The sequence below is a fragment of the Rhea pennata genome, chromosome 12 (genome assembly GCF_028389875.1).
Source record: "Rhea pennata isolate bPtePen1 chromosome 12, bPtePen1.pri, whole genome shotgun sequence".
In the NCBI taxonomy this organism is placed as follows: domain Eukaryota; kingdom Metazoa; phylum Chordata; class Aves; order Rheiformes; family Rheidae; genus Rhea; species Rhea pennata.
The window spans coordinates 2,913,314-2,938,993 of record NC_084674.1 but is presented as its reverse complement, the minus strand read 5'-3'; the positions used below and the strand labels follow the sequence as shown (position 1 = coordinate 2,938,993).

General features: G+C 41.7%; 1 protein-coding gene across 8 annotated transcripts in view; it reads left to right on the top strand.

Annotated features, from left to right (window-relative positions):
- Positions 1 to 25,680, top strand: part of LOC134145559 (contactin-4) — a 368,498-nt gene that overhangs the window by 284,966 nt on the left and 57,852 nt on the right. For all 8 annotated transcript variants that reach the window (XM_062585142.1, XM_062585140.1, XM_062585137.1 and 5 more), the window contains 5 exons: positions 194 to 296; positions 1,356 to 1,540; positions 11,348 to 11,484; positions 13,174 to 13,303; positions 18,263 to 18,413. In XM_062585142.1, the coding sequence (XP_062441126.1) occupies positions 194 to 296; positions 1,356 to 1,540; positions 11,348 to 11,484; positions 13,174 to 13,303; positions 18,263 to 18,413 (706 nt within the window). The remainder of the gene's footprint in view (positions 1 to 193; positions 297 to 1,355; positions 1,541 to 11,347; positions 11,485 to 13,173; positions 13,304 to 18,262; positions 18,414 to 25,680) is intronic.

Below are 25,680 nucleotides of genomic sequence, written 5' to 3'. Positions count from 1 at the left end.
GTTCAAATTTTCTTCTGGCAATAAATGGGAAAAGAGCTTACAGTACATGGTTGTTAGAGACAGGCTGTGTTTAAAATGAATGGATTAATTGGGCAAGTAATGATGTATAGAACAGCTCTGCATTAGTGCAGGAACACTTGCGAATTTATTGCAAAAAATCAGCCAAGCTTTAGCATCTATTTTATGTTCACAGGGGTGATGGGAGAGTATGAGCCAAAAATAGAAGTACAGTTTCCAGAAACAGTTGCCTCTGCAAAAGGAACAACAGTGAAACTGGAGTGCTTTGCCTTGGGAAAGTAAGTTCTGGTCCATTATTATTACTTCAGCTCACTCCATTTTATAGTGCTATATGGTAGAGTTCACTGGATTCATAATCATTCATGTTACCTGGCAGGTGCTATTTTTTTTTCCTAGCATTTCTTACAGAGAAAGGACTTAGAGTGGGGACTTTGCTCACCAAAAATTTAATCTCTCTCTCGAGAAGAGATGCAACTTACTTTGTAAAGATATGCCCATGTGTCTTGTTCTGAGGCAACACTTAAAACATCCCTCTTGTTACTAGAGTAAATATTGGCAACACTACTAAGGTGAATGTACAGGATTGGCAGGAAAATGGGCTTATCACAGCAGCTACCAGACCTCAACTTTGTGGAAGCAGCATGCTTATAATAGAGTTTCCTGCTTTTAAGATAGACTGTGCGAGTGACACACCAGTGGTATAAATACATATTTGTATACACGCAGTACCCACAATAAAATTGCCCTAGACCTTGGCAGAGACTTTAGACTTACCATGTTTTCATCATTGTCAACTGTGAAACAGAATTAAGTTGATTGGTCAAGTGGGTATCAGGATAAGACTCTGAGCTGTGACCCAAATTGATTCCCATTGTATTTCACTTCAGATGGGCCCAGGCTCAAGAATATGGAGAAACAAATTAGCCTTCTCTCACTTCCAAAGGAAAATATGAGAAGTACAAAATTGCAAGCTGTTGTTTGGTTATCAGGTGAGAGGATTAAGAAAAGCAGTGGAGCATTTCTGAAAGTGTTTCAGAGGAGGGTGCCACCTCCTAGTCTTCCTTCAGTACCTGTTTCTCAGGCGTCATGAAAGGCTGGCTATCGTCAACAGGGTCCTCTTTCTCTTGAGTGGTAGTTGAAGTTAGTTTTGCTGCTGGATCAAGATTACAGTCCATATTTCCAAGTGAAACTGTAGTTTGTCTAGAGACTGAATTTGTAGTTGGCAGCATAGATTGTTATTAGAAGCTATTTTCTTCTTTTCTAAGCATGTGTTAATAGTCGGTAAAAGGACACAGCTTTTATTGTGAGTCTTATTTTGCCGTATTCTTCTCATTTAGCCCAGTTCCTACTATTAGCTGGAGGAGAGCAGATGGGAAACAAATACCCAGAAAAGCCAGGAGACACAGATCGAGTGGAGTTCTTGAAATCCCAAATTTTCAGCAGGAAGATACTGGACTCTATGAGTGTGTAGCTGAAAATGTGAGAGGGAAAAACGTAGCACGAGGACAGCTGACATTTTATGGTAAGCAGACTGCCTACTTTCAAAGGGTTTTATAGCATGAAATGCAATATGCAGTAAATATTTTTGTGAGAAAGTCATTTGGGGGGATATTTTTAAAATTACTTGCTTTACAAACAGTACTTACCAAAAAGGGTGTAATTTGAAACAAAGCCCGAGTAGTGCATGTTGATTGAGATGCTGATCTGTTGGAAAACAAAAACCTATCACTGGAAGGACATTGGCATGGTAACATGCAGAAAGCACTAGCTTATTTGCATTTTTCTAGCAGCAAATGTAAAACTGGTTCTTCTGGTGAATCATTTTGGTGGCTACAGCTCGTGATTTATTATGCACATGTTGCCCCATACTATAGGTATAACTTCCAGCTTGTGTTAATAAATGGTAGTTGCTTATAACTGACTGAGCTGCTTTCAAGAGGGGCCATTGGTAATTGTTCCATAGTCTGAAGAAGTGGAGATTTAACCTGCAGAATCCTTTCCACCTCAAGACGCTGCATCTGCTTCTGGCAGAATCAAATCACAGGCATTGATCCAAGCACAATATAAATGTAAAATTTCAGCTTCAGAGGCCCTCTATTTTAAGTTTGTGTTGGTGCCTCTAAATCCTAATAGAAGTCTCTGCTCATCCACAATCTTCTATTGGAAACAGCCCCATCTTTCAAATCGTATTAGCTTGTGGGAAATGACTTGAGCTTGCAAGAGGAAAGCTTGAGCTGTTCTGAGTTGCTACAGATTTACTTGTGTAGGAGACTGAGCAAGAGTTGCAGAAAGCTTCCTTAGAGGTAAAGATAGGCAGTTGGCTTGGTATATAGTTTCAATTGGGTATTTTTTGGAAAGGAGAAGGCTACAGATTGCTTGCCCCACATACATGCTTACAAAGACCTCCCCACAATCAGGAAAATATTTGTTCCATTGCTACCATGTTATCATCTTCAGGAGCACAATACAATGCCATTCTTTATTGAACCTATGAAGAGAAATTCAGTGTTTCCTTTACCAAGAATGCTCCTAAGGGCCTGATTTCTGTCGACCGGGAAGATTGGGTTGAACTCCAGAGATAAGAGGATTTTTTTTTTTTTTGACTTATAGTAAGTTTGCTACAGAAGGAGTTCAGCACACTCTTCATAAAACTGTTTTGAACATGGTGAGCAGTGCAAATTCCTCCTCACACTTTAAAATTGAAAACCTTTCTAAAGGACATATTTCATTGGGAAATCTCTTGCAGTTTTTGGCTTTTTTTCCCCCATTTCAAAAGCGTTTTTCTTTAAAAATGGGCTAGAATATAATATGAGAGAAGGACATTAAAAAGGGTTAAAAACATAAAAACAGAGGAAAATCTTTTATGTTAGGGAGAGAATTTGGGGTTGACGCAAAATATTTTCCCCCTTTTTTTTTAATTATAAGAATAGCGAATTTTTGTTTTTCCCCCCAAGTGGAAACTAATTGAAAAGATGCCAGTTATACAGTTCTGACCAACCCAAGACCAAACCTGCCTTCTGCATAAAGCTGCAAATTAAGTCTTTGCTCTACTGCAACCAGAGCATATATTGGATTATAGTCTAAATGATGTAATGAATTTACCAGTCTAGATCCCATTGCTAGAGGACATCAGTGCACACACAAGAGCTGCTAGCGTGACTGTTGCCAATTTTCACATGTGCAAGTAATTTCAGCAAAGAAGCTAAGGATTTTATGGAAAGAATAGTGAGTTTTTGTAAGATTGGGGGCCATCTTTACATCTACTTTTCTTCATGTAAGCAGAGGACTTCTTTATGCAGAACTGTTAGCTTGTAACCTGTGCGAATTAATGTTTTGAAAGGTAATAGGTTAAAATATTGTCCTCTTTGCTGTTACCTTCAGGGCGATAAGTTCCTCGTCTGTAGGTGTCCAGTTTTCCAGGATAGCTTATTTTGGCAAGCATTTAGGATTGCAAGCGGATTTTTTTTTTTTTTTAAAAAAAAACAACTTGCTTTCTGCAACTAGACTTGAGCTTTGTGTGGCACTAAATTTCTGTGGAAAGTAACTTCTATAAACATTTTATGCAGCTAGTTCAAGCTGAATGAAAGTATTTTCCTTTAATCACTTTTCCTTTTAAAGCTGAGAAATACTCTATCTCTGAAATATAACTGTAATGTTGGCAAAGCTTTTGAAGTTGTTTTAGGGGGTCAGGGGTTCACGTCCTGCAAAAGGAACACTCCAGAGTATTTGATATGGAAAATCAGACTTGTTACTTAGTTGCAGCATTGCTCGGTGAAATGTGCTATCACAACGTGTGCCCTGGAGATTACAATCTGCCTCTAACAGTGTTACTCTTTTAAACGGAGTTATCTGCCTCTATGCATAGTACAAAAAAGAAGAAAATGAAATTCAAATTTGCCTGCTTGCTGCAGATAACCCAGGCATACCGCTGTTGTCAGCTTCCTCCGGTGCTCCTGGAGGTTGTCAGGAAAGGTTGACTTTTGTTGTATTTCGTTCTTGTATCAATGTTTGGGTTTTTTTCTCTCTGTTAGCATATTAGTGACACTAAAGTTGTTTGATGTTCTCATTGCAGCAGGAAAGGTTAATTAAGTGTGAGGGAGCTGTTCTTCTGCGTTTCCTCTGCCTCGAGCCCCTACGAGAGGTTGTGGTTATTGTTGTCCAGCCGCACGCGTCCCGAGTGCCCCGTGTCCTGCTTGATAGTCCGACATGATAGAAAACGTGTTAATGGTAATGCGTTTACAGTGACCGGTGCCTGTTTTCTTGATTATTGTAACTCTAAATGGGATGCTGGTTGTTCTTCTGTCCTCTCTTGCTGTCTGCCGTTCCTAGCCAGGACGGCAGGTCTGAAATCAGCTCCGGAGAACTAGCAAATTGGGAAGCGGCCTCTTCTTTCTCACGCGTACTCAGCGAGCCTGAGCGTGTGTCGCGCTGCGTTCCTGACTCTGGGCCGTACGCTTTCACGAGCCAGGCCAGATGAGGTCCCCTTGGGCGCCGAAGGCGAGCTAGCAGGCGCGAGCCGGGCGGCGCGGGGCTCCACGGCGGCAGAGGCGCAGGGCTGCCGCGGCTCCGCGCTGCCTCCTCTGTTTCAAGCTCCTGCTTGTTCGTTGAACTCGGAAGTAAGGGTCCGCCGAGCTGTCAGCTACGTGTTTTGATGCGCAGTGTTTCAGAAGCACTCGTGTTGACCTGCTTCTATTTTTAATCTGACTGCTCATAAATTTTAAACTTTATAACCCTACATGAGGCAAAGATTTATAGCCTGAGCAAAAAACAACCATTTTTGTCAGAAATGCAGTAAACAAGATCACGTTTCCTAGCTAATTTCAGCAAAGAAATGCTTTTTCTTTCATAAAGCCAGCGTCACGCTGACACTTACTCATTACCCGTGGGGATGTTTCGTGGGTGTTGAGTTCTGAAGCCCTTCCCCAAGATGCCATTTTAGTTAAATCCTCCTTTGTCAGCCGGTGCCAACCCAAAGGTCGTCCTGTGCCCGGGACGAGAGGCCCCGGGCGGACACGCGAGTGCGGCGGGCTCGGCAGGCGATGCTTTCACCGTTAATCGCTGTGCTCGCAGCCTTTCCTGCGAGGGCCAGGAGCCTGGTACCCCCTGCGCCCTGCTGACGCTCGCTGGCCTGCTGCTCCGTTGCCGGGTGTCGCTGAACGTCGCCGTACCACTGTACAGACCTATTGCTCCCTGGCAGTTGGGGTTTTTTACTATGAATGTATTTCTCAGCTCATAGTGGCCACTTCAGTTCTGCTTCAGTGTGCTTTGGGGCTTTTCCGTGGCGACTGTGTGTCGCTGAAGAAAATGCAACATTGGAAGAAAATGCACGCTTTGGAAATCGCCATTTCCCTGCCCAGAAGACACAGAGTCTGAATGAAAGGAAACAAGGTGAAAAAGCTGCTGGCCAAGGCAACCTGAATATATGCACACCATTCCTCGCTGGCCCTGGTACAGCAGCGCTAAGAAGGCGCAACGGTGCCAGCGCTGGGGCCGGGCAGCGAAGGAGCTTCTCCGGGCTGGAGCAGGGAGGAGGAAGGTGACGCTGGACCGGCACCTCCACAATCGCCAGGGACGTGTCTTCTGCCAGTGTTACAACCAAAACCATACGTTTTGGCATTGATGTTTCCAGCCAAAGTAAAGCTGAAAAGCTTCAGTACCGAAACATCGCATGATGCCAGTGTGGATCCTGGTATGGACTCGGGGTAGCTGGTGTCATTCAGAGTCTTTCAGCTTCTCTCTCCTGCACTAATGGAGTCCCCACCAAGCCCATCTCTCACAAACAAGATGAGGAGGAGATTACAGTTAAAATGATTTCTAAAAGTGTCACCATAGCAGCATCTCTCTTAGTAAAGAGACAGACTTACTTGTAACTAATTACAATTCTTTGCAGCATTTTGTAAAATATTCAGCAGAATCCATTTAGGTAGCTGGACCATTTTTCAAATTAAACATGTTTCAAATCAAGGTCCCACCAGTATTTTATACAGCTTCTTGATTTTTACATGAAAAGAGTCCCGCTTTCATCAGTGGGCCTGCTCTTTGCGTGTGCTAAAGCTTTATGCCACTCTGTAGACTGGCATAAAACAACCTGAAATGTAAATCATATTATGCTCTTTATTATTGTTGGAGGTATAAAAATGAGATTTGCATAAGTGAAGATCAGGGAGTAGCATGCCTCTGCTCCATTTGTGCCTCAGATCACAAACCATTTGCTGAAAATTTAAAAATGCTTGAAACAAAATGAGCCATTGGACTGTAAAAATTACAGAAAAATTAACATAACTGGCACAAGCATATAATACTATTTATTATAATTTACATACCTCACCAGAAAATCCAGTTTGCTACCTGTTATGTAGATACACTGGCAATCAAGTTCTTTCCTTCAAGCATCTCCATGTTAATTCTATTTAATATTCTCAAATCATGTGTTTCTGAATATTGTGCCAATTTAACTCTTGCTTAGCTGCCACTTAACACTTAGCGGCAGCCAAATGCATCGTTCTCTGAGGTGGAGTTTGGGTTTGGGAGCAATCACTCCAGCGCCCGCTCTGTTGGTTATGTTCCCCCTCGAGGAAGACGACTGCTTGGGATACGAATATCTTAATTCTTGCCAGTGGATTGTGTCTTTTCTCAGACTTCAGTGCAGGAGAGAGTAGCTCTGAGTTTTGAATAATTTGCTGCCTGAAGTAATGGTCTCGCGTCAAGAACAGGTTTCTGCATAGAGAGCAGGTGTTTTTCTCCCCACCCCCTCCTTCCCCTTTCCGAAGGATATCTGGAAACTGTGCTTATAAAGAAAAAAAATTCAAATAGGTCAGAAAAAGGGCTCCAATTATTATCATTTTACCTTGTAAAAATAGCTCTTTGTCAGGAGAAGCAGAAATAGAAATTAGAAAGAAAAGGTGAAGGCTGCTCATAAACCACCCCACATGTTCCTTACGCCCATGGGTGGCTGCAGTCTGGAGCATCAGTGGTTGCAAGAAAAACAAATCCCTGAGAACTGCTGCTCACGGCTCGGCCTGGGGTTGCCGGCTTGGTCGCCCATACAAAGGGGGCAAAAGGCTTGTAATGGTACCGCAAGTTTATGGAACAGGAAATAAATAAGGGGAAGGGACCATTTTAGATTTTTTTTTTTTTTTTTTTTTAATCAGTTAGATTAAGTCCTTTGTATTCTCCTCTGTTTCTTGCCCTCTAATCTGTAGCCTCTAAGCCACGGGCAGAGCTCCCAGGCAGGTTCCTTGTGATCAGGGCCCTAGAAAAGCAGCCGCGAGACCCCCGCCCCCGCGGGAGCGGCCCACGAAGGCGGGTCGTCTCGATGCCGCAGGCAAGCAGGTGACTTTGGGGGGGGATTCGCTGAGCTTTGCGAGTTGTATGGATTTCGCATAGCTCTTGATTGGCAATAGAGGTCGGGAGAAAGGGATTAAGAGGAGGAGAGGAAGAGAAGAAGGGGGATGGCGGTAACTTTGCGTCTGTGCGATCGTTAGGAATGCTAACGAATTAGGGACATATGGGTTGTGTTTACAGAAGCTACATCCCCGTTTGGACCGGGATGACGTGTGCACTCGTCTGCACAAACTTTGCACACTGGCTGCAGTCTTTAGTTTTAATTACTCATGTATTTTTCCCATCTGTTTTGCTTATTTCTTCTGTCTGGCTTTCTGGTCTTCAGGCTCTTTTGGGCCTGAGCTCAATCTCGGCATCTTCTGAGTAGCTGCAGTGACGGATGGTCATTCAGCCTTTCCTCTACCATTAATGATGAATTACACAGCCTGCACTAGGTCATCAGCTGCTATAAATTGGCTTAGGAACACCGAAATCAATACTCACCAACCAAGAATTGGATTCTGTGTATGTATTAGTACCTCATTTACTTTAGTCTTTTGGGCTGTTCTGAACTCACAGAGGAATACAAAGATATAGATTTATTGGTGTTTTATTTCTCACATTGCTCCTATAATTCTTTGTTTTTGTTACTTACTTCAGATGTGATGCATCATCATTGACTGTGTCATTTCATTTTCAAATGCCTTTTAGGATGTGTTTCTGGTCCAGCTTTCCAGTGCCTGCTTTTGCCTTTCAATTTATTACAGCACGTACAGGCACATTATAGACTCTTTTTCTTTTAGAAGTAAGAGTATATTTGGGCAAACTTTCTTAATTGTCTGGTCTAAAGTGCCCCACTTTGTATTTGTGAAGACTGGCAGGTGGTAAAAGGTAAAAATACTTTTTTTTCCTGTACCTGAGTATGAATTGAAGACTGCTCTCATGAACTTGGATGAACATTTTTTTCTTTAGAAATATCCATGTATAAGTGTCATCCTTTTATTTTTAACTCTTTCTTACTCTGTGTACATTTAGCGTATGAATTGTTTTCAAATTAGATGAATTCTTTATGAGCTTCTCTGTATTTTTCTTTCTTTACAACTGTATTTTTTCCTTCACGATGTTTCCAGCCAAAACCAGTAATATGAAAGTACTCCTTGCAAGACCAAAATATTTTCAGTCCCATCACATGAAAGATTTCATGTTTGCTCAGCAGCGCTGCAGTAATATGAAGGACTTTTTCTAGAGGAGCTCTACCAGTCACAAATGAGACCTCGTCATTATATTGAACAACTTAGCCAAGAGTGGTGTAGTGTAGAGCTGGTTTTGTATCTTTTTTTTTTTTTTTTTTTTTTTTTTTTTTTTTTTTTTAAGTCTTCTAATTATCCTGCTTGAAGTCTTGTGGCACATTACCCTGCCTTGGTATGATCCCCAATGGGAGGCTGTCAAATTTCATTATATTACGGCAACTCTCATTTGGTGCCTCAAATGTATTTGCAACATGAACCAGCCCTTGTGTGTTGCTCAAGATTAAGTCAGGAGCGTGCCTGGTATTGTCGAAAATGAACTGTTCAGAGGAGCGCTGACCCAGTTAGAAATGTCTCCCAAAGAGAAGCAGAGAGCTGGGTAAGTGTCCGGGCAGCAAGGGGCTCTGCTGGTTTTCAGGGGGTTTAGTCCTCACCTATTAGGCTTGGTCTGTAGGGTGTCTGCATCGGCAATGGCTTCAGGATGGGAAGTTCACCCGAGTAGAAAAGGCAGGATGTGTGAACGGTGACCTGTGCTTCAAGCCTGTAGCTGGCAGGTGCTGCTCAGGAGAGTAAACTGAATCGCGCATGGGGCACCGGAGAGCGTGTCCTGCACCACGGGCATCGTTACTCAGGCTCGGTCTCACCTCGCTAACCTGCGAACCATCACAAAAACACTGCACAAGTATTGGTCTTCTGCTGGGCTGAGTAAGAACTTCCCCTTGTTGGGAAGTCTGGTTGCTGAAAATAAGGAGAAATAGTTGAATTTTCTTTCCTGTGTAAGTGAGAGGGCTTTATTTATTTATCTTTAATGCATAAGTTATATGCTGTACGCCCCAGTGTGCCTTCTATGGGATTTTTTCTTTACAAATTTTGTCTGAATATTCTTCTGTTTTTATGTTTTTGCAAGAAATCAGTAAACCATGTAGTACTGCAAAAAGGAAAGTGGAATAGTATGTGATTTCATAGAGCTCCTTTACCTTAAAGTCATAAGACTCTCTTCAAAATTGTGAGTCAGAAGTTGCTGAAACAGTAAATGTGTAGACTCTTGAGCGATCCGCACCCGTCCTTGAGCCGTGGAGCCCGTTGCAGTTGAGGAAGGAAAGTTGCAGCTCCAAGCAATTGTTCAGGTTCTTATTCCAAATGACAAATAGACTTTTATCTTGCTACACTTAAACACTTTTCTTATATCTCTTTGGATACAGCTAATAAACAAGCTTAAAGTATTGCAAGGTCCGGAGGGACAGTCAGAGAAGTAAATGCTGCCTGCTGCTCGTGTCAGCTTCTGCGCTGTTATTATGCTGTTTGCCTTGCTGCTTCTCCTGCAAGTCCCTTGGAGTGTTTCTTGTGGCGTATTTCAGATTCTGTGCAAAATTCTTTAGCTTTCGTCTATGCTTTGTTGTTTATAGACACTGAGAAGGGAAATACTCAGTGTGGTAGCTGCGGGATTGAGTGTGCATCTGCCTGAACAGTTTTTTTAAAAGGAGCCCAGCTCTTAAGTGTCTGTCTACAGGACCACTTAATGATAGACATACATGATGGACATCTTAGGTATAGCCATGCCAAATTTATGTTCAACTGACCATTTTATAAAATATTTTTAAAATTTATCCTTTCAGGCCTTTTTCTGGCTCCTCTCCCTTTCCAAAGGAGATACATATGTTTGTTGTCTTTATTTGAATTATCTTAAATATGTTTTATCTGATTATATGGGAAAAGCATTAACCTGGTTCTTGGAGACCTCTACTGGTACTGTCTTTCTACTAAGTGTCTCAGATTTTTTTTTTTTTTTTTAATCTCAAAATAGGGCAAATGACCATTAAAAGCCAGAAACCCACTCTCTTTCAGTGGGACGTTGTGAGAAGTATTGTAGATAAATCTAGACTGATGAAGTTTGTGAACGTATCACAAGAAACTCAGGGTTTTGTATAATCTTCAAAAACATATGGCAGGTTTATCTGAAATTTGCTCTGCCTGTGGAATCTGACTAAGCTTCAGCTCTGTGTTTAAAAAAAAAAAAAAAAAAAAAAGATAAAAGTACATGAAACATGACTAAAAATATAATCACCTAAGTGCCTGAAAACTGCTGATGATGCTAATTTTCACCAAACTCTATCAAAATATAACTACAGTATCTGCCTGATTTCTGACATTCCAGGTTTGTTCAATGTCATTAACACAATTATTGACTCCAAAGACTATGGCAATACTTTGTAGATCTGGCTGTAAACTAGAAAGACTGAGAAGGTATGTTTTTTGACCTGAAATAGCGCATATAACCAAACAATCCAAAGTTCTTACTTTAACCTTAATCACAATGCAGAGAAAGCTCTAAATTACAATTTTTGAAACTGAATCCTAAAGTTTAGAGTTTTGAAGTCTAGCTCATTTAGACTCTGAACAAGAAAATATCTCTGCTTGAACGATCAAGAGTCTAGCACTGCCATTTGTTCCCCTGGGGCAGCACAGGAACAAGTGTGTAGTTTGGGTATGATGACAGACTGAGTTTCTGAAACTGCTAATTTTCACTAATTAATCTGTATTAAAAATAAAATTTAGGAAAGCAGATTCTACTTTTGCATGTACCAGCAAAAAGCAGAACTGGACTCACAGGGAAAAAATAAAGCATCTTCAGAGTTATTAAACATGTTTCATTAAGTCCAGCTCTGTGAAATGTGCTTATAAAGAAATACATGGTCTTTTTGTGGCATGTAGAGAGGCACGCTTGTTCACGGACTTTACTCATTGCTTCTGCCTTGCAGCTCAGCCCAACTGGATTCAGAAAATCAGCGATGCTCATGTGGCGATAGAGGAAACAGTCGCGTGGGAGTGCCGAGCGACTGGGCGCCCGAAGCCCTCGTACAGTTGGTTGAAAGACGGCGAGCCCCTGCTGCCCCGGGTAGGCGTGCTGGGAAGCCCAGGGAGAAGATGAGCACCACGAGTCTGCCCATGCTCCAGTGCTCCACCAGCTTTCTCTTTCTTTTTTTATTACTTTTGAAAGGGAAATACAAGCTGTCTCTGTACTCTGTCCCTCTCACTGTGCAGTCGATTTCTGGTCATGCTGGGTGAGTGCCTTTATATGGCATTGAGTTCCAGGTCTGGGGACAAACTGCCCCTTCCTTTCTCTTGGACAGACTTGGCTTCGGGAGAGCTTTGCTCAATGACAGATAGGAGGTACAGCAGCTGAATGTTTGAAGTTCCTCCTGGAAACAAAGGATTCGCAATACAAATCTAATAGTGGAGGGACCCTCATGAAAGGAGGGAATGGCTGAGTGTGACTCTGGAGCCCAAGGCCATAAAATGATTGCCCTGAATTCATTTTTTCAGTTTATAATTTTCAGGTGAACTTCAGCTGTTAATGAAACTTCAGCATTGCTGCTAGTCCCTAGCAGAGCTGCCATTCCTCTTGCTCAGCCGAGTCCCTGTACAGGCAGCGAGCAACGTGGCCTGCCGTCAGCAGTGACATGAAGAACTGCCTGCAGATTAATGATGCGTGGAAGCAGGGGGAAAGCACACCCTCACCACACTGCCCGGCTTTCCTGTCGTGCCTTCACCAGAGGGGAAGCGCTGAGCCCCATGATCACTTCAATTATAATGCCAAACCAAAACGAATTGCTGAAGCATTGTTTTCAAGGTAGCCTGCATTTTTCCCCTTCACTTAATGTGAAAGAACATGGCTGCCTGGATTTGATCAAACCCAAATAAGATTGCACAAACATTAAATTTCGACCCTACAGCCAATTAGAAAGCCAATAGCTCTTATATATATATATATATATATATATATATATATATATATATATATATATATATAATATTTTTATAGTAAAACTCCTGGGGAGGGAGGGAGCACTTTGTTGTACTTATTAAAATTGATAACATGAGTTGCATATCCTTAGGCTGACAAATGATACCATGGTCTTTTGTTCCACACACTAATTTTACTTGCTTCATGCTGGTCACTAGCAGATGGTCTTGTGCTTAAATCATGTTAGTGGCAGATATGAAGTAAAGGATCATTAAATTATTAACATCTATATCTATATATATATATAGATATTTTTTTGCAGTTAACTGCAGTAGATTTTAAATACTTTTTTCTGGACCAATTTGCAACCATTCTTAGTCCATTGCCATATATACTAATAATACCACTGTTCTGTGTGTTTTAAAGAATATATTTGGCTGTGATACACCACTGTAGAACAAAAGTGCATTTTTAGACTCAAGTTTATCTACTTGAAAGAGATATTAATCTAAATGGTTTAGGTATTAAATCAATGAGAACTCAAGAAAAAGTCCTCCAATTTAAGTTGCATTTACCAACTACTGTATTGGGTTTTCCATTTAGTATCTAATCCGACATAAATTCAGTTGACAGACAAATACATTGTACCATGCAAATTCCTCTTCTTACTGTTCTTTTTTTTTATGTGTGTGTGTGTGTGTGTGTGTGTATATATATATATATATGTATATATATTCTTATTCAACCACAATTTAAAATATGATGTAACTCCTGTGGGGTGTGTTTTCCAAGGAGGGTGTCTCCTTGTTTACTTACATATTTCATTTTGCTATTTTACAGGGGAGACTTCGGATAGAGCAGGGATCACTTACAATTACAAATGTAAGCTTGTCAGATGCCGGCATGTATCAGTGTGTAGCAGAAAACAGACATGGCGTCATTTTTGCCAGTGCAGAACTGAGTGTCGTAGGTAAGTTTACTTTCCTGAACACTGCAAACTTTCCAAAACCAGCAAAGCCTTAACCAAAGCCAAGTTTCAGTATCTCAGGTAGAAGTGCTGTTGAGAATCTCGTTTACAAGTTGCTGTTGTTCTAAAGTAACGCTTAATACGAAAACTTGACAAAAGTAGATCTGTAGAGAATAGTTTTTTTTTTACATCATCCTATCTTCTTGTATTCATCCGGGTAACTGAGCACTGAGAGCTGGCAAGTTCACTCATCCCTTGCCAGTTAGAAATATATTATGGAGAAACCTGAGTATTGCCCCGTTTCCAAAACATACCGGACAGTTACTGCCTGCTTACTGGCTACAGACACTGACTCTCTTGAGGAAATGTCAAAAAAACTTCTATTTGAATAGACTCTTCACCATTCCAATGACAATCATAACATTTCAATCCCACACCCTCACCGAGAAAGACAACTTCTGCCCCATCTGTTTTGTGTATACATACTCTGCTTATTCCTGTTAATATCAGGAAAAGCTCCTTTGAATTGAGAAGAGTCCTAGAAGTATAAAATTGGTTACAGTAAGGTTTAAAGTGATATCCAGAAGATCTGCCTCAGCATGAGAGGAAAAATTAAGTCTCAAACTCCCATTTTGTATAGATTTAGCAAGCTGTTTTTCCTGCTTTCTTCAACAAAACCTAATGGGGAACTAACTCAGAAGGCTTATGGAAATCTTGTCTGTGTGTATAAATACTCAATGAGGAGTGTAAAGACGATGGAGCCAGACTCTCTTCTCAGTGGTGCCTGGCAAGAGGACAAGAGGCAATGGGCACAAACTGAAACACAAGAAATTCCACTTAATCATAAGAAAACCTTTTTTACTGTGAGTGTGACTGAGCACTGGAACAGGTTGCCCAGGGAGGCTGTGCCATCTCCATCCATGGAGATGCTCAACACCCGTCTGGATGTGGTCCTGGACAACCTGTTTTAGCTACCCTGCTTGAAGAGGGCCTTGGACCAGATGATCTGCAGAGATGTTCAGGAATTCAGTCACTTATTCTCAAATGTTGCTCTTAAAGCTCTTCTATAAGTAACAGACTTGGAGCCAATACAGATGTTTATCAGAATGCATATGTAGTTTCAAAGGGTTAAATACAGTTTGTGATTAAACTGTGTTAGTTTAGTTGTTTTCAAAGGGAATGTTCAACAGCATCATTCCCAGCTTTATCTTGAACAAAAAAGCATACGGTATTTTCTAACTACAATGTTTTCAATAATGGTCATTTTTATCAATAGCAATAGATGTCTGCATAGAAAAAAAATACTTTGAAAAATTGTTATTGTTACTGCTCAAGAGAAATGTAATGTTCAATAAATTAGACTTCACAGTGCTAAGATTTATTGGATGTGTTACTGCATGGAAGAAATCCAAATAAACTCGCTGCCTTTCCTGTCTGTTCAAAACCACTGTAAAAACAAGCCTGTGTTAGGAAGACAGATCTCATCGGAGAAAGGTTTCGCACTTGTTCCGGTGGGTACTGCTCGTGCTTCCCTGAGCCCTACAGCAGCCGGGGGCCTCTCTGGGCCATCGGTGTTCCGGAGGCTGGTCCTCAGGACCTGGGCTCCAAAATGTTTTGACTGCGGGCTGGCAAAAAGGAGACTGAGGCCATTTTTTCAACTGTAGTTTTTGTTTGCAGTTGGAACCGCACCTTGCTGAGCCCTGAGGGGGTGCAGCAGGAAGAATGTAGAGGAAGAATGTGATTTCACATATCTGCTTGCAAAAGCTGGGGGCCAAGGGAGAGTGTAGCAGCAAAGCCCACTGAGAAACACTGAAGCAGATGCACATCCAAAATAAGGCAGTTGGTGCCAGCGTCCCACTCAGATGCACATTGCTCTGACATGTGAAGAAAATCCACATGCTTGAGAACAGCACCTTGTAAATCATTGCAGGATAAACCCTTCCGTTGTTCCTTTTGCTCATGCAATAGCATCCTTGTTCCATGCTGACTTCAGATTAATTCAGCACACAAAATAACTAGAAAACAAGAGAGTATGCACACCTCTAAGTATTTGATTGTTACCTTCACCATGCTTTTGAGGTAAAGAGGAAAAATTCTGTGAATTTGTGCACAGAAGCAAAAACCTCGGTGAGCCTGGTCTTAAAAGCCTGCCAAATAAACTATATTTGGCTAACGTCTCGTTTGGGTTATATGTTTCTATATGTCATATGAGGAGTACCAGAATGGTGTACTGTAGATTTATTTCTATGAATCTCTGATTTAGTTTGGCATATTTTTAAAGAGCAACAACAATGTTTTGCACTTCATGAGGATTTTCAAAGGAGTTCAATATTCTGAGCTCTCACTGAGAAATGTTGGCTTTTAAACAGATCTTTCTAAGTATAAAAATGGTTATTTTAAAAGGTCCTGAAGTTAGCACTTAAAATGATTAAACACCACTAATAATAAGTGAGCCTTATAGCAAAATTAAGTGAAAAGGAGAAAGGGAAAATTACAGTCAGAGCTTTTCTCAGAGGGATTCTCTTCTATTATTGTTCCCAATTATATTGCCTGGAGTCTTCAGCTAAAATCAAGATCCAGTTGCTCTGGGCATTGTAAAAACTTAGAGGAAGATGCAGTTATTGCCTTGAAGAGTTTTTAGGCTGAAAGTCAAAAAAAAGAGGAGGAGAGGACACTTGAGTGAAAAAAAGTAATTAAAATCCTCATTTTACAAGCAAGATGTGACAAAATTACCTGTGTTATCCCTGCAGTGACACAGGGAGGCTATGGTAGTGCCGAGAACTGAACCTGGAGTTTCTACGTTTTCAGTTCAAAACATTTTAAATTCCAGTCTCAGCCATGAGACTGTGATTGCTGCTATTTAAAAATGAGACCAGAAGGAGAGTCGGTGTCAGGACACTTAAGTTAGATGCTGAAATTTCTGTGGTTCCTCCAACGCAGGTATGGTTTAGTCTGTAAGCTTCAAACTTACCGCCGGCAAGCAACTACCCTATTTCCGTTAGTGTTGCAATGTCTCTGTAATTAAAGAGCTGACCCCTTTTCTGTCTTCGCACTAGAAGTTCCTTATTTCCCGCTAATTGTCTTATTTAGCAAAATTCATAAAACATTGAAAGAAGCTGTTTCACAAATACATCACAACCTGAGAACACAGTCTGTTGCAGTTCCTACAAATAGGTTGTTTTCTACTGACTATTCAGTCCGTGGCTGAGTGCTTAAACGTCTTGATTATTTAACAGTAGATTTTCCTCCTGCTACTAAATTTCATGAATTGTGATCCCTCAGTAAGTGCTGTACTCCTCACCCCTCACAGAATAGGATCCACATCGTACAGCTTACATCTCACACAGGACCAAGAAGGAAATAGCAAATGGTTCCCAAAAAGCCAGTCTAAACTATTTGTTGCAGAGATGCAAATATCAAGATTTTTCAAAATCTATTTTGGTAATAAATTTTGGACAGAGGCTCATGTGAAATTTTATTTCCAAAAGAAATAATGTTTAAATTATAAAAATATGGTGCAAACAATAGTTCTTCTAGCACTGGCTGCATTGGTGAGTTGTCTGTGACTGGACTTAGACAGCAAGCCAGCTCAGAGATTAGGGACCTCTGATTCATCAAAGTGAGAGACAGAGGAGGTCTGTTAGATGATATGCACCATCCCATTATCAGTGTAGGATTATTTTCTATATTCAGCTCTATCTGTGAATGATAGCCAAAAGAATTGAGGCACATGAGGTACTGTAAGAAAAATGAATTTCCTTGCTTTATCACCCTGCAGGTTTCTGTCTCCCAGCCACTTTGGGGACATCTAGATCATTTTATGGAGGATCAGGCAGATGCAGTGCACAGTGATCTAAACTTCCACGTTGCAGGGTGCAGGACGAAAGGCAGCGAAGCAAAATGCTGTGAGCTCAGGGAGATGCGAGGCCGGGCAGGAGGCCGAGGGTGCAGGCAGGCGCTGTGCAAGCTGCTGGAGAGGATTTCTGCTGACCCCAGGGGCCTGGGCAGAACATGCTGCCTCTGAGCTGGCTGAACGCAAACTCCTGTCAGCCATGACCCAGCGAGCAGGGCAAGGGCTGCTCAATCCCTATGCTGCTACACCTACTTGCTTTGAGTTTTCTCTGCTGAAAAAATTAATTGTCCCCCTTGATGTAAGCAAAACCTTGCAGTTGTCGTTGGGGAGTTCACTGCCACCGTCAGCCTCGATGCAGCCGCCTCAAAGCTCTGCCCGTCACAGGTCCCATCAAATAAATCATTTGCAATCCTTTGAGGCAGGAATCAGAAGCCAAACAGTCTCCTGTCTCCAAGGCCTGCCTCACAGCCAGGCTGCACACTGTCTACAGGGCTTTGCTGTTTGCCTTGATGATTATGTGACTGTTTTTTACAAAACAGATCAGTGTGCCCTGCAGGGACCAAGAAGGATGATTTGAGAATACCCTGTACCCTGATGACTACTCACGTCTTGCCTTGTCTTGCTTGATTCAGGACCTGGCTGCATTATGGTCTCCCACCTTTATAGCATTAAAATAAATAACTCTTGTTTATGCAGCAGCTGTGAGTATTAAGCATAAAAATGACAACATTTCTTGAGATATTAGCATTTCAAATTAATAATATGGTTTCTGGGTTGGTGACAACTTTCCTGTATGCTTCGGTTTCTACACACAGCAATGTTAGGCAAAGTGATGATCACATTGTTACAATATAGAAAAGGAAGTATAATACACAATTAATACATTGGTAGTTCTTGTGGTGCTGCCCCAAGTAACAATTCTAAAAAACCAAAGCGCTGAAGCATTCAGGTGCCTGGCATTCCCGTCCATATGTGCATATAGTTCATAAGGGCTGATGATTTTGGAATTGCAGGTGAGAAGAAAGACTGGAATATTTTAATATTCAAAAGAGTCTGACTTTGTTTCTCCCTCCAGAGTGAATTCTCAGCTGTATTTTTTTTTCTTTCAGCTGTTGGTCCAGACTTTTCCAAAACACTCTTGAAGAAGTTAACTCTTGTTAAAGTGGGCGGTGAAGTGATCATAGAGTGTAAGCCAAAAGCTTCCCCCAGACCTACTTATTCTTGGAAGAAAGGAAAAGATATCCTAAGAGAAAATGAAAGGTAATGTCTTAAAGTAACCATTTCTTTCATTAGCTTGCTCTAGCCCAGGGGCTTTCAGAAATGAAAGCTAAATTTGTCATTAATAGCTTCCCAAAATTGACTTGCAAATAAATGTGAAAACAGCTAGTGTTGAATCTCAAGATGCTGAGGTGAGATTTCTACTCCCAGTGTGTTCATCCTGGTCTCTGTGTACTATTAAAGCATTCCTGCCAAGAAGCTGATAAAGATACTTTCTAAAAAGCAAATATTTTACCTCTGGATTGCTTGAAACATCCCTTGTTTTTCAAAAAATTTCCCAGGAGATAATATCCGTGAAACTCTCCAGTGCAAATTACACTGCCCTGGCAAATGTCCATGCTATGACTGCTATGTCCATGTCCCAGCAAACAGGAGTTATTTGGGGTCAGTAATTAATTTGGCAATCATAACACCTAACTTGGAGACAGCTTCTTTATACTGGCCAATTTTTTTTTTTCAATTCAAAAGAGAACATCATGAGGAGGTGTGAGCCTACCATTTAAATTAGCATGCAGTGCTAATTTCTGTTGTTACTGGATAGAGATGTTGTCTTACCTGCCCAGCCTGGGTAGCGCCTGGAGAGAGATAACTGGGTAGTTTGCTTTGACCATTCTTCCTTGGCACCTCTCAAATGTGATGCACCACTTTCATTGCCACAGGTTGATGAGAAAAATCTTATCTTATTAGGAAAGGCCAAAGAAGCAGAAATTACAGGAAACTTATTTTTAAAAGCTTAAACCAGATCTGTTTTTCATCTTGGAAAATCTCATCTTGTTCCATCAAGCCTGCCTGACTACAATGAATGCTGAAATATTTACCATGGTGATAGAGTATGTGAAAAGCTATAGTTCATTTGGAGCCAGAAGAGTAAAACAATGAACAACATATTTCTGATTTATATGGCTTCTATCGTCTGGTCTTTGGGAAGCTATTGTCTGTGGACTGTTTGACTTTACCTCTTGGGATAAAAAGAGTCGGTAGACAAGTTATGTAGTACCAGCCATGGTAATAAGTAGTACAAGGGTAAAGTTATAATATATCAGGATACATTGATTTTTAGAACTAAAATAGCTTGTTCTTTTGGTAAAGATTGTGAAAAGAAGGGCAAGTATAAAAAATGAGATTTTTAGAATGTCAGTCCTGGGAGTTCCCAGCCCTTCTCCTAGTTCTCAGTAACAAAGTTTGTAGCTGAAATTTGCTCTTTTCCCTGAAATTGCTTTCCTAAGCATGATATAAATGGTTTTCCCCTCATTTTAATTTAGGGGTGAGAGATGAAATAATCAGTTTATTTGAGCAAGGAACTGGGAAAGGAAAAAATGTCAACAACTATGTTTCTTGCTTTAACACTGCTATGTAATGCTGGCAGCAAACTGATCTTTTTTTCTAGTACTATTCTTTCATCCACAAACTTCCTTAAAGTTTGGGTTATGATACAGTGGAAACCACTATATCCTGGCTTCCCAAGGGGATGCAGTTGTACTTGTAAGTCTAGGTGATTCTGTTTGCCTCTGTGTATCCTTTCAAGTAACTTTTGAACTGGTTATTGATGTTTTGGCCAATTTCCACAGAAATTAAGAGAGGAAGAGATACCTGAAAACAAACAGGTTTCTTCAAAGCTTTGTGAAAATAGGCAGCTGGGGAAAGGAGATATTATTAGTTCCCCTTGCTGAGACAGTATCGCCTGGAGTCACACCAGATAGACTTCAGGATAGACATATCCTGAAGTGCGTTCGTGTCTGTGAAATCATTCTGAGGAACGATGCGCTGTACTGTGCTAGCTACTGATTCACAGAGTTGCTAGAAAATCTCAGTATCACGTTTACTGTAAATAAGTGACCTAAGGTGTGACTGGAGTCATATAGGCGAAAGGCAGGTACGGGTCATGAAAACATGCTGAATTACACAAGATCTGAGGGAAGGCATTACTATATTCTCTTACATGGGTAAAAAATATGTCTTGGTTTTCGTGGTGAAGCAATAGTTGTGAAAAAGTATTGATTTTCCATGCAAGTTTCCTGCGTAGTGTGTATTGTTGCTGGTTTATCCTACTCCCCATGCCCAGGTATATGTTAGGCAGTGGCGAAGAGAAGGGGTTTTGAATATAATTACTTGCTTATCTGGCCCTCTGAAAGTTTAGAAATGAGCTCAAATGCATACTTGAGAAATGTGGAGTGTTTTTGCTTCTGTTGCAGTGTCAGGCTGGCTGCCACTGTCCTCTTTCTGCTCCTGCTGAACACACCTTGCTCAGCTTGGGGTCTCCCCACTCAGGCACCAAGCCCTAGATGTTAAATCAGATGTGAAATATGACCACGCAGCCATGAAATCTGCTCGTTCAGCCCTGGGGCTTTCCAGCCAGCCAGATCATCCAGCAAGGCTTATCTGGTTAAATGTCTTAATGAACACTGCTTGATTTGGCAATTGGACCTGTTTAATTCTTATGTGCAGTTGGTGGTGTCTCTCCTGTGGATGAGTGTTGAGTCTTCTTCATTGCCTTTATTAACCACGCCGTCTCTGGAATCTGTAGCTGGAGACTGTGTGAAACATGCAATTAAGAAATTATACTGTCTTCTGTGATCCTGGCACTGTTTCAGTAGCTCTGTGTCTGAATTGCCAGGGACACAAGAGGCCAAATGGCTTCTCGTCTGCTTAACATTGCTATGGTTCTGTTTTTTTCACTTGCCAAAATGTCGTCTCCTCCCTGCCATCTCCAGTGTACCTAAGTCTCTGGGGACAGCAGGATTGACTGGACGTCAGCCCTAGTATCTCTATGCCAGCACTTGTGTGTGGGCTTCAAAGGACAACTTTCATTGCTGTTGGAAAAATCTGTTGAAATATGTGAAGAAAGATGCCAAAAAAAAAAAAAAAAAAAAAAAAAAAAAAAAGCTGTTGATATGGTCTTTTCGTCTAGGGCAGAAAACCGAACTTTGCAACAGGCGTGGGTGAAACTACTTCAGTGAAGTCTCCAGCTTAGCTGAGAAAGATTCCTTTGAGTTTCAGAAAAGCACTTGAATGTCTGGATACTTCTCCAAACTGAACTTGAGCATGTGAAGGTTAATCAGTATCGATGGTCTTTCCAATTCTAGGTGGATTTAAAAGCAACATTAATGTGTCAGTTCTTGCTTTGAATTCTGAATCTGCCTTGATTTATATGGTGGCAATCACTTGAGTCTTGCTCTTAGGGCTCTTGGGGCTTTTCAGACTTGAGTGTAATATTAGGGGTTACTTTCTGGAGACAGAAATAACATGCTTCAGATTTTGCTGTTGGGATTCCTGCTCTGGAGGCTACGACTGTCCAGGAGGCAAAGCTAAGTGTGTTGTTAGATGTTTGCCCAGAAGGCAGAGTCTGTCGTGGAAAAAATAACCTACTGCTTCAGGTTTCATATTTTTCTCTGGAGGCTGAGCTGGTGCGCACTGCACCCCTAATGACTAACCTGCCCTCTAGGTGTATCTTGCTGGTGCCTGAGAACTGTACAGTTGTGTTATTAGGAATTCTGCCCTGGGGTACAATTATATTACTGCAGTCATTAAAAGCAGTTCATCTCCATAATAATGGAAATCCTGCCTTGGCGGCCTGACTGAGTCAAAGTAATGTTTGTAGCCCAGCTCCAGAAGGTAAAAGCATATATAGCTACAGTTACAGCCAAGATACAGATATATTGCAAATTCTGCTCTGGAAATAAGACTGTTTCTATATGGGTAAAGATACAGAGTTCATTATCTATCCCTGGTGTTCCCTTCACACTTCCCTGCAGAAAGGCTAAGGGAAGGCTCTTCATTCTTATTACTGTGAGCCTGCACAAACCAGCGTCGTCAGACTGACGTGCCCGTTGACAGAGGAACAGCAGGTGAGTCTGCTAATAGTGCAGCGATTGCCATCTTCCACACCACCTGTGCAGGAGCCTGCACCAAAAAACCACCTCCCCTGTGGCAAACCTGAGCACGAGTGCGAGGAAGATCTTTTTCTGCAGGAACACCTGACAAAGATGGTCACCTTAAAGCTGTGCAGGCTACACCACGAGAAAATATTGTAAAAATAATGTTAGGATTCACTTGCACACTTGCTTCAGTACCAGTAGTTTCACCCTTTCAATATACATTGCTGTGTATGAAAGCAGAAATTTGAGCTAGTTGTGGAGATCTGCAGCTGGCAGGACTCAAGCTGCTGGACAAGAAGCCTCCAAGAAGTTTTGGGAGAGTTGTGTGCTCGTTCACATTTCTGCTTAGCTGCTCAGACTGCCCTTCACTTAGCAAAAATTTCTGTAAAGAAGGTTGGTCTGACTCAGCATGTGCAAGGACAACTGCTAGTTCCTCTAAGTTTCCTGTTACTTCATTCTTTTCTGCAGATGCGAGTCATTTTCTGAAACAAACCTTGGCCTGTGCAAAATCATCACGCGCAGATACTGGTGTTAAACTAATGTCCAGGCTTCACAGTGCCATCACCAGCCTGGGGTGGGCACTCAGTCTGAAATAACAAGTCTGAAATCAACTTTTTTTGTATTGCACACACAAGTGAAACAGTTGGTCAAAAAGATGCCCTTTGCAGTTTAAACATGGCATCATTCCAGAAACCAACAAGAGCTCGAAGTAGAGGTGTCCTGCAAGAATTGCAGAACTACATTGTGTCTTTGAGGATGTGTCAGATCATTCCATCAGAAGGAAAGTTTTTTTTTTTTTTTTTTTTTTTTTTGAGGTTTCATAATGTTTTTGACTCATCATTTGGTTCTTTTATATTCATATTTCCAAGTATGTTTGGCCTCTGATCTCTTTTTTCTGACTCAGCAGTAGGAGAACGGGTGTTAGAGCACTGGAATCCTGTTATGTGGATTCTCTTTGATCCATGTTGCCACCACGTCAGTGTAAATTGGAAGTGATGCTGGACGTGCGTCCAGGAGATTGAGCCGGAGAACGTCACTGCCCAGCTGCCTGAGGAGCACTAGCCTTCGAACCGTGCAGACCTCCCAGCCTGAGCGATGCGTGCACCGGAGGAACCATAGCCTGTTTTCTTTATTTAAATATCAGTGGCATTCTGATCTTATTATCTTCCTATGCCTTCAGCCCCCTGATTTTATGGAATATCGTAGTCAATTCCAAGTGAGTTTTAGAAGAAAAACACAGCGGCTCCCTGTCTCCTGCAGCTGCCACTCCGCCACGCGCAGGCGGAGGTGACTCAGCCTGGCCTGCACTTTGCTCCAAGGCGCTCTCAGAAACCAGCACAGGATCTGTGCTGCATCGCACGCGACTTGCACAATGTAGGGTAGAGGGTCATTTTACCTGAATTTTACCAGTATAAACCAGAAATACATAGTTGCCCATAATTCTGGAAAAACTCCCTTAAGCAGTGACCCCTGTGTAATACTGGTGTGAATGAAAGCAAGTCGTTTCCTTAATGGAGATCCTTTCCTTTCAACTCCTGAACTGCTAACGCAAGCTGCAGATAAAGCATCTTAGGTTTCACTGTATTTCCCATTTGTGATAATTATTTCCTAGCATTAAATTGTATATACTACTCATCAGCAGGGGTGGGAGGGAAGTCACAGCAGCAGATTGTTCCTGCAGGATTTTCTTAATCCTCTCATAATAATTCAATTATATCTAAAGCTACAAAGTTATATAAATTTGTTACTAAACCTAGGGTTTTAAAGCCTTTATTTTCAGGTGATCTTATTATAGGAAGCTTTTGATTTCTTCATAATTACAGCGTGGCTCCTGCAGAGAATTGTACTCGGTTGTAAGTGCAAGCGGTTCATCCTCACACTTGTGAAAATCAGAAGTCACTCTAGTCGCTGACTAGTTCATTCTGATTTATGGGTCCAGGAGACAGAATCAGGCTATGCATGATTAGAGAATAAACCTAGAGCTACACAGAGCGCTGCCGGCTGAAATTAAAATAGCGTTCTCGCACAGCTGCTCCCACACGCTAAGCCGTGAGAGGAATATCCTGTAATTGAACTCTTCATTTTCTTTGACCTGTATATCAGGAAACATTTTAAAAATAATTTAAAACACTTAAATCACCCTTAATTTTAAAATAATTCTATCACCCTTAATTTTCATATGATTTTTCCATAGTCCCATAAATAACGACCTTGCAGCCCAAGAGCTGTGTAGGTATCGCCATGCAAGGTCAGCCGGAGGAGTGCTTTGGGTAGGGTTAGAGCTCAGACTGATACCGTAATCTGCATTGACGGACTGGGGCATTTGTCACTCTGTTGTAGAGACTGAACTGTCTGTTAGTAACACACCACCAGAGGCAATTTTGTTGTAATGTCTTAAGAAAATTCCTAATTGAACTGGTCAAGAGATGGGTCCTGCGGCGGGTGCGGAGGAGCTTTGCTGGAGCGGCGCGGGAGGCTTGTCAGGCGCCGGCCAGCCCTGCAGGGTCTGCGTGAACTTCCTTGCGAGTCTTTTTGGTTTTGCCACTATGGATGCTTGCCTTGGACTTGAAGAAATTGTTTTAACTGACATGCTTGTGCTTTGATAATAATTGCGTTTAGGTATTTCTCAGAGAACAATGCACTATAGCTATCAGGCTGTAAGAGGCAAGCACTGTCCCTTCCCCTTCTGGCAGGAGCTGGCCCCAGAAAGGCCTTATCCGTCGCTGCGACTGTGTCCGAGGCTGTTGGAGGGTGAACCCGTCCGTTGTGCGGTTCGGGCCGAGGGTAGGGAGATGCTGTGTTTGGCTCTTGGTACATCTTCTTCGTGCTTCCCCTGTGCTCACTCTTGCTGGGTTCCCCACACAAAGAAGTGCCAGCGATGTGCAGGAAATGCAGGGTAGCTTTCATTTCGGGAAATACTATATTTCTGCTGGCCTTGTGGTTTGCTATAGCATTACTGTCGCAGAATCCTGCTGACATGTTTAGTTGAGAACTTGGAAATTCAAGGAGAAAGTGATAGGACCTCGTATGAGTAGTTCTTGCCTTCAGATTCAGGTGTTCATCGCTTTCCCATCCAGTCGCCCAGTGGCCGATGGCTGTGGGTCGCGTTGTCACTTACCTAGTATGCTCGGTAAGAACTTGCACGTGTCAAAATCGAATGCGTCGTCCCGTGAAATAATGAACATTTAAAGTATATACACATATATTTAAAGTATGTTTGTAGTTCCTAATGTTCTCCTAAAGCTCTTGGATGTCACATTTACCTACTACCAAATATGTATTCAGTCCAGAAGAGAAAAATAATTGTGTTTTTAAGCCAAAAACCAAATTATTGTTCTCTCATGCTTGTTCATGTTAAGCCCTTACATCATTAG